The sequence below is a fragment of the Magallana gigas genome, chromosome 7 (assembly GCF_963853765.1).
Source record: "Magallana gigas chromosome 7, xbMagGiga1.1, whole genome shotgun sequence".
In the NCBI taxonomy this organism is placed as follows: Eukaryota; Metazoa; Mollusca; class Bivalvia; order Ostreida; family Ostreidae; genus Magallana; species Magallana gigas.
The window spans coordinates 41490884-41503079 of record NC_088859.1 but is presented as its reverse complement, the minus strand read 5'-3'; the positions used below and the strand labels follow the sequence as shown (position 1 = coordinate 41503079).

Genomic DNA, 12196 nt, shown 5'->3' with positions numbered 1-12196 from the left:
TGATTCATCTTTATTACATATTATTCGTTATTTATATCGTTCTACATTAATGAATAACGGAATAATAATGCTTCAGTATCATCTGATATAAGAATTATCTAATTTAAGACATGAAAAACGTGATTCTAATTTGTAAACAAACTGTTCTTCCATCGTGTTTTCAATACTAGGTTTTCCCGCACTCATGCGCAGTGGCGTTACAAATGGCCGATCACATTAATATTCACCAGACGTGTAGCAAAGTTTGGAGACAAATAACTAAAAAAAGAACATGTTTTACGGGCCTAAAGTTTGTGAAACGTCTATTTATAAGAAGCATGATGTAAATTTTTACTAAACTCATGTCAAAAATTTTACTCCAAATACGCCACATATACATTTAAAAATTCTAAATAAGGGGGTAGGTGGGAGTATCATACATGTATATTCTATCCACGTACCAGATCATAGAACCATTTTAACAACAGTTTGGACTTTGGGTAGTTGTGTCAAACAGCAATGTGACGTAGGCCTGTCTATTTCATAGCTGGCCTCTAAGCCATGGCTCTTTGAAATCAACAAGGTTTGTCTGGCTTTTCAGCTAAGACTACGCATCGGTGCATATTTCGCTTGAAACCGCGTCGATCATTTTTAACTTGTTTTGACGCAAGAAATAGATAGCTACCTCCAACCGAAAGTCCAAGGTCTTGCTAAAATGGTTCTATTTAGATTTGAAAATGGGCGATTATCCACAAAACTGACATGTTCTATTGTATTTCAGCAATGAATATATATATTCATTATAAGAAAGGTTTTACAATGTACAAAATTTCTTTCACCCTATACTTGACTTGTTCCTTACATCATAGATGATGAGTGGTATTAAATAAGTAAACAGTTTCAGGAGCGGGGACCTTGTGCACTTTGCATTCGTCTAGATTTCCGTACCCCATTTATCTTTGTATTTAAAGGCTATCAACATGATATCCAACCTTTTTTTTTTTTTTTAGAGTCGAGAATTTACATACTAATTGCAGATTCAGTAGCTGCACTCTAGCTGCCAAAAATCCAATCAAATATAAAGAGAACAGACAATCGGTTTGTTATTTTTTTGTTGTTTATTTTTAAAAGTGAACGACAAGTCAAAGTCAACATGAAGAATTACGTGTATTCATGGTATATCCGAATTACACTTGCGAAGACATTACAGAATTAAAAAGGTTATCAAGGTAACAATAAAAGCAAAACTATTATACATTAAAAAATATCACTTGTATCACAGACATCACAAATATACCAAAAATGTAAAAAAAAAAAAAAAGTTACAAAAAAGAAATCAAAAAATAAATAATGAAAAAGCTAAAAAGTAGATTGCAATCCGTTTTTACAGATCAATAAATATCATAAAAAGAGAAAAGAGAGAAAAGACATCCGAATGTGAACATAAATTATTCAATTAAATAACAATTAAACATTTGTTAACAAAGATGAAAATTTGCATCAAATTATACAAAGCTTTCAACATAACAATCTGTAAACATGTTAATAGAAAAATATGTTAAATCAATTTACCATGGTAATCAATAGGCTGAAATATTGAATTTTACAAATACAAATTCTGATCAGATAATATAGACTGGATATAAACAACTGCATTTTTTAGGAATAAAATTCCTCTTTTGATGCTTCTTTCTGTTTTTGTTTCTTCTTATGACGCCTGGATTTGACGCATTCCGCGTCAACGACGCATCCTTGACGACCGTAGTGTTCCAGCAACTCCTTCCAAACTTTGTCGCATTTCATAAGGTTTTTGTTTCCTGAAACAAAGAAAAACTTTATACATTAATTTAAAAATACATTGAGTAGGTGTAATTTTTTTTTTATCATAGTGTCTTAAACCGGAAAGCCGCATCATGCCTTACATCAACTCATAACATTAGGCGCTTCGCTTTGGGTCGTGTTCAATCTGATGATTCGTGTCAAGCAAAAAAATTGTAATCATGCTTAAGTAACTAGTATTTTTTGTCAAGTACTTTTTGTAAAAATGATAACACTATTATATAACAACTTCTTTATTCAGTCTAAAAAGGGAAATACTTTGGGATCAATTACAATACTTCATTTACTAAACAAAATATTGGAAAACACTTTAATGGATATTTCTAATACTACGTAATCGAACTGAGTGGTGTCGCAATGTATCTTGACTTAAAATTAATAATAAAATTGAAATCAAATGGAACGCATTGCACACCATACAGACAAGGGAAGTATCATATTTCCCTTAAATACTGACAAATTGCTGATTCTGGTATGCAACAGGAAATTTACATGATAGTGATGAATTCAGAGCATACTATAAAAAAGATATTGACCTATGATGATGAGCCCTTTCCTGGCACGTGTGAGAGCAACGTTTATTTGGTGCTGATCAGTAATGAAGCCGAGGTTTTGCTTGCACCAGCCAAGAGTCGGGTTCGGCTCTATTCTGTAGTCCGGAAGTGATCTGACAGTACTGAATATGACGTAATCCCATTCTCCACCTGATAAAAATTAAAATGCAAACAAATAATTCACTTTTGAAGTGTTCTAATTTTTGCTGAAATAGATACATCATGTATTAAAGCTGATGAATTGAAAAGATGGTCACCAGTGATTTGGAATTCACATCTGATAAAAATTCAATTCATTAAATTATGATAAAAATCATTAAAACAAACCTTGGCTAGCAACAACTGTATTGACATTGTAGTTGATGAACTTTTCTTTTTTCATCGCCTCTTTAATTGCAGAGCACTGTGCGTTGTACTGCGAAATAACGTTGATCTGACGAGGGTTGACTTTTTCACGCGTGATAAGTTCATTGTAGATTCGAATCTACGAAAACAAAAATAATATTATAATTGATCTTATTTAAGTTTCCATAAATGTTTAGAACATATATATATATATATATATATATATATATATATATATATATATATATATATATATATATATATATATATATTTCAATTAATCTAAAAAAAATCCAACAAAAATGTTTTGAATAGAAGAAGCGGAAGTTTTGAATAAAAGCCATACCACTTCATCAACTTCTGCTTTGTTGCTCTTGGATTGCTGATTGCCTTCATCAGTGGATACACTGAGAGTTTGCTCCTCTCCTTCAACGTGGCAGAAGAGGTGTGGTACGTTAGGAACTTGCCACAAGGATAACGGTTCAGTAACTTTCCAAGCGATGGAAGGCATTGTCTCTAACCTTTCCTTGTAAAATTGCTTTGAGGGAAAATCGCATATTCTTGGATTCTAAAACAAAAAGAAAGATACGTATAAATACACAGGCATGCAATCATGAACTTGTTTTTCCAATGAAATGTTAAAGTTTAATTCAAACGTTCTCAGGACAGTTACCATTCTGTACTGGCAATTCAGGAAAACAGCTTGGTCAGCGTATCTTTCAAAAAGAGATTTTTCCAACCCAAGCGACGCTGCCTCAGAGCATAGCACGACTGGTTGAAGCTGTTTATGGTCCCCAATAAGAACAACTTGTTCTGCTTTAGAGGAGATGATTGGTGCAAGAGTTTCTGGCTCCGTGCACATCCCTGCTTCATCGATTATCATTTGAAAAATTTTTCCTTGAGTTGCCTTTAAAAATCTCCAGTTGGTAGCAACAGCTGTTGTGCAAAATATGACGTCATAGTGCTTCAGCTCCTCTTGACAAGCCTTGCTTAAAATTTGCTTGTAATTCATAATTTCACCATGGTCAGAAAAGCTTGGGTCATTCTTAAACATGTTATCATAGTTTCTAAGGTCTTCAGAGTACGGTTTTCCTTTCGCCCTAATTAGATGATGAAGTGTCACAGATTCTAAATCTGGATCTGGTTTGCTATCTCTGCATGATGTTTTACTCATATAGTCTCTACCAGGTATTTGGAAATCAGAGCTCTCCATTGAACTCCCGTACATGCGCACCATCTTGGGCGACAGATCTTTAAATTTTCTCAACATCCAACCTACAAAGATATCGCTTACATTTTGAAAAGGTTCACGGACATTTGTATGTATATGTTACATGACACAATAATTATATGTGTTTTCGTTAAAATGAACTAAAATATTGTATATATGATTTTCTATATGGAGGAAAAAACCTACGTGCAACCAAGTCCACAGATTTGTTAGAAGGACCACAGAACACAACTTGCTTGTGTTCACCACCATTCTGTCGTAGTTGATTGTTCATTTCCACAAACAAATAGACAAGCTTTATTCCAGTGTATGTTTTCCCGGTACCTTTGAATTAATAAAAATGCATCGTGAAAGTAGTCTCATTTTTCAAAATATTGTTTCAAAAATTATCAATGTTTTATTTTCTAACGCATACCTGGTGGCCCTTGGATAAGACTAAATCGGGAACTTAATGCGCGCTGTATTGCCTTTAGTTGTTGAGTGTTATTTGGTGCCAAACCACATATTGTAACATCAGGCTGTGTTTTGTTTGCCATAACAGCATGGTCCTTATCTATAAAATAATGTTAATCATTTCTAATCAAATCAAAACTAAAACCCAAAAATATCGGAATGAATGTAAAATGAAAGTGTTTTTCCTACCAAGCTTTGGAATCTTCTTTCCAAGTGCAATAGCCTTAGCTAGATTTGTTGCTTTGCCCAGACAACCAATGATTGCCTCAACTCGCCTAAAATGAAGAAAATATACATGTATAATGTACCTGTAGTTCAGATAAATTGAATTATTTCTGACATCTTTTAAGAAAACTTCAATAAATACTACTTACTTTTCCGCGTCCCCCTTTTGAAGAAGCTCAACACTACAGCGTGGCGGCGGGTTCTGACACATAGTCGCAGTTGGTTTTGGACTGTCTTTGTGCAAACGAATATGAAATTTCTTCTTGCCATTCTTTTTGCCTTTCTGCAAGATATTGATCTCCCCGTGACCAATCCATATTTGCCTTTCACTTGGTGGTGTTTCGCTCGTGACACGATTGGTTGGGATTCCATTTTTTAAGTCGCAACGAATACAGACGCTATCACAGCTTAAGAGATATCTTGGCTTATCTTCTTCTTCTCCTTCATCTTTGATTGCATCACCATACAGAATCATTTTCTCTGACAATGTAACAAAATCAATATCTCTTTTGACACAAAATGAATTGTGCAAAATGAAATGACAGTCGCTGATCTCCGATTTTTCTGAGAAAGTTACTGGCAAGTCATTGATAACAACGGGGATGTTTTGAGTCATTTTCACGGCAGACTCCATACGGAAAATGTTAAGCCATATCTTGACGTATTCAACAGGGGATTTTATCTGTGGTGGAACCCTTTGGCTTGAATATCGAGCAAAACATTTAACAGGATCTGAAATATGCTGAATGCACAATTTTACATTATTTGTGATATCCACCATTTGAACCGTTGGATTAATAACTCCTTTTCTGGGTTCTGCAGAAAGCTGTACGGCTAAAATCTGACCGTGGCTAAAACTCATACTGAAATCACAGCATTGTTGTATAATGTTTCCATCTCTAACCTCAGAGCTAACGTCAGTTTCCGTATTGAAACATGCTGGGACTGATTTACTCATATTGACGTCAGGATGATCTGTTCCGAAAAACACTCCTTTTAGATGATTGTCTTTCCTGTTTACTATCGCCTTCAAAATTTTTTGCCATTTTGGAATTTGCTGAAAGACAACACGTTGATGTGGGTCTATTCGCACAATTGCTGCTTTCTTTAGATATTGTATTTTCGGGGCATATCCAGTAAATGAATAAAGTCTTTGTTGCCATGTCAGTGTCGCAAAGGGTCTTGAGTCTTCGTCTTGTTTGATCGATGGTTTAGTGTTGACTTTCAAAACGTGAAATGGAATGTCCTTACAATCGTTTGAAAGATTCCGCATCCCTGGAAAATGAAGTGAAACTTCTTTTTCATTGACTTCTCTTATCATTGTGTTGCACAAAATTGATTTTTTGGATAGTTTTTTCCCTAAATGAAGAGCGTAGCATTGTTTTTCAAATGATCGTCCTCGTTTGGCGACATCATTAATTTTTTCACAAAGTCCACTAACTTCTTCTTTCGTGTACGGAGATCTGTGTCCATCAAGCGAAGCATGAATCATTCTCTGAACGATTATGTCAGAGTATCTCCGAATTGGAGAGGTACAATGCGTATAAGGAAAAATTCCCAAAGAAAAATGAATGGCTTCATTTCTAGTTGTCAGATTTCCTGAACATTTGTATTTTGCAGATTCTTGGAAACCAATCCAAGCCTCAAACGCTAGAGCTTGCATTGGATGAAGCTCATCAGTTCCGACAAGCTGTCGTACATTCTCAAATTGATCATTTTTCAAACTCGAAGTCATTTTCTCCCAAACATGCTTTTGAATTGGAAATATTTTATTCCATCTTTTCATTGGTTCTTTCGTAGCATCGATACTTGTGTTATCTGGCAAGGGCAAATGCTGAATTTTCAAGACAAATTTTCCGATCAGCGGGTAGTGTTTCAACCATTCTTGCATTTTTTCTGTTGACGGTTTTTCTTGTACTCTTAGTGGTAAACATGCAGGAAATGTTTTAGAAAGATGTAATGCAATTTCGTGATTTGCTAATATCATAAACTCTTCAACAAGATTGTGGGCATCTTCAGCCAAGTTATAGGAGTCACGACTAGTCAAACCATCTCCCTCAAATGGAAATGCGAAAACTTTGTTTCCTAAACGTTTCCTTCGTCGTTGTCCTGCAATTCTATGCAAGATTTGTATTTGTTCCTGAAATTCGCTTTCCGTATCGCCATCTGAAATTATCCTCTGCACCTCTCCATATGTGAACTGACACCTGGACCTTATTATAGTTTTTTTTATGGAATGATTATACGTGTTTTCCACATCTCCAGATGAGTTAAAGTTGAATCTGAAGAAAATTGAGAGTGCATTCCTGTTTTCGTTGGGCAACAAGCTGCATATATTTGTACTCAAGGGTTCTGGCAACATGTGATGGGGTTGGTAGCCCTCTCCTGGATAAAACGTTCTTGTTCTTTCTTGGGCTTCTATGTCTATAGGATCATCCTTCTCCAGAACACTCGCAACATCAGCAATGTGTATGCCTATTTCATAGCAACTATCTCCAATTTTTCTCACGCTCAACGCATCGTCTAAATCTTTCGATCCAGGAGGATCAATAGTAAAGACCAGAAGCTCATCTGCAAGATTCTCTCTTATTTTCCCTGGTCTTTCATGGAGAGGGTTTTGAACTATCTCATTCGTTCGTTCCACAGTTTCCGGCTTGTAGTGGGTCGGAATTTGGTTTTGAAGGCACAACACTTTCAAACTTGATGCTATGCTCTCACTAAAACTGTGTACAGACAAAATTGCACCAACAGGGTATAGCTCATTCCAGTTAATCAGGCAAACTAAAAACAAATACCCTTTGCGATTAGCCGGATCAATTTGCCTTACTTCTTCGAATTTTAGATCCTTCATCTTCTCGTCTAATCGGTATGTTTCCACTTGAAACTGATTTTCACAGTTATGACGCAAAACACTTATTTTTGGAACTGTTTTGCAAAGTGGTTTCATCAAATGGGATTCAGTGTCAATTGTGCAGAGAAATACGGGATTCTTGATTTCAGCAAATCGCGTGCGTTTTGTTATCCCGACTACTTTTCCATAGATTTTATCAGTACACTGGAGATTGGCATTAATGACTTTGTTTAGTCGTGGAATACATTCTGGTTGTTCACTGATGATTTCGACTACAACTTCGTCTTCACTGTAAACTTTTCCGCATTTCGATCGACCAGATATTTCAATGCTTTTCACACTGTCGTTATCGTTCAGATTTGTACATACTGCTCCATGTGCATTTTCAATATTAATCTTGCAATGTTTGTATTTGTGGGGATCTTTTGAGCATAGTCGCAATGCCTCCTCCTTTGAGTACAAAGTTGGGTACTCGGCAAACTTCTTTTTGCTCCTAGAAAAACTTCCAATAAATCTTTCAGACAACTCAATACCATTTCGCAAAATCATTTCGTCAATGTCATGGATAAGACCTGACTTCATTTCCGGAAAATTCATTTGACCTTCACAGCTTTCGTTGAAAAAAGTATCCTCTTGGACAACTTCATCTCCGTTTGAATCCTCGTTTTGGCGCAAGTACAACAATGTTTGATCTTCTGCTGTTTGACTACTAGAATGAAGACTGTGCAATGAACTTTTAGGTATAGGTTGGAACTCGTCTTCACTGTCTTGTAAATCGGCTTGGTGCAAGTTAGAGAAGACGAACGATTCCTCGGATTGTCCTTCGCTTTCTTGGTCGATTGTTCTACTCTGATTTCCAGTGGAGGACAAACCAGAATCCCCAGTTCGATGACGTCTTCGTTTGCGTTTAGGTTTGCCTACAGGCAGGTCAAAATCTGTGACATCTTTCCAGCTTTTAGGAGAGTTATCTGCCAGGGTTGGTACAATTTCAAAGTCTTCATCACTTTTTGACGGACTTGAATTTGCTTCATCGATCTCAACGCTATCTTTTTCGTCCTCACCATTTTTCTGAACTTTTGATGATTTATTGACTGTAATTAATTCAAAATATTTTATAGAAATGTGACATTGATTGTATTGGTAATCAATCATCGATCGTACACTTCATGCTTCTAGAGACAGTTTCACATACCTTTTAATTGCTTATTGTCTTTCTTATTGGGTCTCCTTTGTCTTGTATCTAACTTATCCTGCAAAAAATAATGGACAAATACGTTGGAAAACATTGAACTTATCTAAATTGAACAATGATTTATATGATTTCAATTCAATGTGAACTTTTCTCTACCTTGGTTTTGTTTTGGTTGGTTTCCGATTCATGTTTAGGCTTTGTTTGCTCTTCCTGTGTCTGAGCCACCTTAAATTGCAGTCTTGTCAGCAATTTTTCAAATGAGGCTTTATTGTGTCTCTGTATAAAACAAAATAATGAAATAGCGATGTGAAAAATAAAAACCTTGAATTTCGTTTATTTTGAATCACAAACTGTTTAATTTGCACTCACCGAGTTTGCCATAGCAATGGCGTTTTCAGCTTTGTTGATTGCTACATCCAGCATACCTAGCCGTTCTAAAGCTACAGCCCAGAGCTCCATGACCAACGCTAGATTAGGATCCGAGTTATGTGATTTTTCCACTGAAATAATCGAATTGTCAGAAAAATAATATTTTGAGTACTTTATGTTCAAACCAAGTTCTCAAAAAAAAGGTAAATTAACATTTTTTTCAAAATTGGTTTCATACACGAAAAACAAATTCATAAGTTCTTACATTTTTTGCATGCTACACACACTGAGGTAGGATTTCCCTGTAAAATAAAGAGTTACCTAAATAAATATTACGTTTCACATCTAATGTATTAATCTGTTAATTATTTGTTGTTTTCAGATCCCCTCCAGTTTGAATACACATTCAATATAAATGTAATTCATTTTTTTATTTCACGCACATTGTCTGATGGCACTGTCATATTGAATTCACTGAATGGATGTAAATACAAAATATCTATTCTAAAGATCACTTTGCACAATAGCACTAGATGCATGTTGGTATGATCTTTATCAAATCATTTATAGAATACACTGGTGCTTTTAATTGCAATTCTGCAAAATAGGTAAGAGAAAAAAAAATAAAAATGATAATATAAAGATATTGTAAAGGAGTCGTTTCCCACTCTTTACCTTTTCTAGCTGATACCAGCCACTGCCAACATCAAACAAGAGAACATCACGAAGAATGATAGCTGTACAAGAACTGTCGTTTGTGTATCGTAGCAACAACATCTGATAGCAAAACTGCAGTTCCTGAATACATTGTCGCAGTTTGACGCTGTTCTCCTCGTAATCCTTCAAGATCGACTGGACATCGCGGAGAATCGTCAACTTTTTCTAAAGCATGATTTTTTTTTAAATAAAATTATATACTGCATTAGAAAATTGTATTTCGTCAGTTAGTTAATATAATTTTATAATGTTTATATGAAAATAACAGGGATTAAATACGCTTTTCGTTTAAAGTACACATGTATCAAAAACTCCTGAAGTCTTCACATTCAGTACTGTCACAGTTAAACAAGTCTCCGTGTGTCATTTACATGTAATCTATATCAGGTTTAATTATTCACTGCTTCCATGTTCATTAAAACTTACCGCTAAGGACAATTCTTCATTTGTCAAAACATCAGCCCACATCTGTCCAGGATGGATGTAGTCTTGTGCATGTAATTTCACTAGTGAAATAAATATTCATTTTTAATCATGGATTCAATTGGCAAGCCTATACTAATATATATTTCAATTAAACAAGTACATTGTACTAACCTCTGTAGAAGCATTTTACTGCTATGGCAGTTTCATTCAGCTGTCAAAGAAAATACATTTGATAGTGTTTTTCGTGGTTTGAACATTTGAGATTCTTATAATAATAGTTTGTGCTATAAATACAACACCCTGGCGATCCTGAAAATTCTATGCGAGCCGTTTTACTTATCTAAATATGATATGGAAAAAATAAAACCCTAGTATTTTCTGCTTGCACTGATCACTTTTAGCTGGGCTATTTATCAAGGCATCTGCAGAGAATTTAACTAACATGAATAATGTTTCCTTATTTCCATACATATCCATAATTCTTAAGATGGAGTGTTACCAAAAGAAATATTGTATACAAAACCAAATTCAAAAGGAAATCAATTCATTCTTTAGAGAACTTTTAGTAGACCTTAATCACAACTATCAACTAGACAAACACATGATCAGAATGTTGTCTCTAGCAAACAAGATACATGTATATATAGTGGTAGATTTAATGATAAAAAGCATATCGTGATTGGTAAAAAAACCCACAACAATATCGGTAACAACATATACCTGTAATGCTTCCGCCAAGCACACACTGTATGCCTCCGACGTCACTTCGTCGTCCTGCTCCTCAGAATGATACAAACCAATAGACACGTATAGCTGTTCTAAGAATATTTTGGCCTTCTCTATGTCCCCACGTTCTAGACACACTTCGATTGCCTGGTGAAACAATTGCCAGTTCGAGTCCGCTTCCATACTGTTTAAAGGAGCCGAGTGCTTTTTAATATTATCTTCCGGGTAAAAAAATTCTGCAATTAAATATTTGATTGTTGATAACTCGTTCGTTTGTAGCTAAAGTACAATGCTAAAACAGTAATCAAAGGTACGATGGTATGGAATTAAATGTAGAAATAACAGCCACATTGAATTTTTGCAATCTAATTTCATTTGGGGAGGGGGTTAAATTAAAACAATAGTTTGCATTAGCATTTATACGAGCAATTAAATGAAGTGTTAGCTTAAGTTTCATCAGCATGCACTTTTAAAGAATACTCCATGATATGAATTTACTGAGGGTACTCTTTCGGTGCAGTTAGAGCTTAGACTCAGTTAGAGAACATATACTTTCAATTTGCATGTACATGTATGGAAAATGTAACACCATCACTCGCCATCGATTTCTCTAGAAATTTCTCTTCAAACAATGTATGTCTCGCTTAAAATTGATATATAATTAACAGATTTATAGTTACATTATTTATATTATCTTGAAAAGGATGGATATGGAGGAGTCGATTTAATTATGGTTTCATATTAAATTATCAAGATCCTGTAGAAAGGAAAGAATTGCAGTTACGATAAACAGAAATTCTATTCAAAATGTGGTATGTACATGAACCTACCTTCGCTCTTCTTTAAGATTCCAACTCCAGTACGTTCATATGTTAGATATCTGTCATTCTGAATGGAAATTCTTGAATGATCTGGTTTATACCCTGTGGATATTTGTGAATTCGGTTTTTTGAAATCAGGTTTAGGTATTAGCTGTACGCTAATTTAATGCGCAAAATGTAAACAATTCGTAGAAAACCCCGATCTATTAATAGCGGCATACGTCAAGTTTTACTTTCATTTTGTTTTCCCGATAGCCTTTTGATCTTCGGTTCAGTCAAATACCGACATGAATATAAAGGTAAAAAAGAAAACACAAAAATAATTAATGTCAAGGTCAGAGACGGTGTTTCAAAACCCGTTATGAATTTAGAAATTAACATGGTAACGAGCTTTACTGTAAGAATAATATGGCATCACGTTTGTGTAATATAATTTGTTCCTACCATAATAGATCATACATTTATATG

At 34.8% G+C, this 12196-nt stretch overlaps 1 protein-coding gene across 1 annotated transcript; it reads right to left on the bottom strand.

Moving 5' to 3' along the window:
• Positions 1–1090: 1090 nt before the first annotated feature.
• Positions 1091–11908, bottom strand: LOC105323546 (3'-5' exoribonuclease HELZ2). The gene is made up of 18 exons (XM_066066565.1): positions 11738–11908; positions 10902–11143; positions 10353–10392; positions 10182–10261; positions 9714–9920; positions 9304–9340; positions 9039–9169; positions 8826–8945; positions 8670–8727; positions 4776–8568; positions 4591–4676; positions 4364–4501; positions 4135–4272; positions 3391–3992; positions 3064–3285; positions 2700–2856; positions 2355–2522; positions 1091–1796 (listed from the first exon to the last, which is right to left on the bottom strand). Exons 2-18 carry the CDS (start codon positions 11088–11090, stop codon positions 1639–1641), a joined length of 6324 nt encoding a protein of 2107 aa, XP_065922637.1. The 5' UTR covers positions 11091–11143; positions 11738–11908; the 3' UTR covers positions 1091–1638.
• Between the last annotated feature and the right edge of the window lie 288 nt (positions 11909–12196).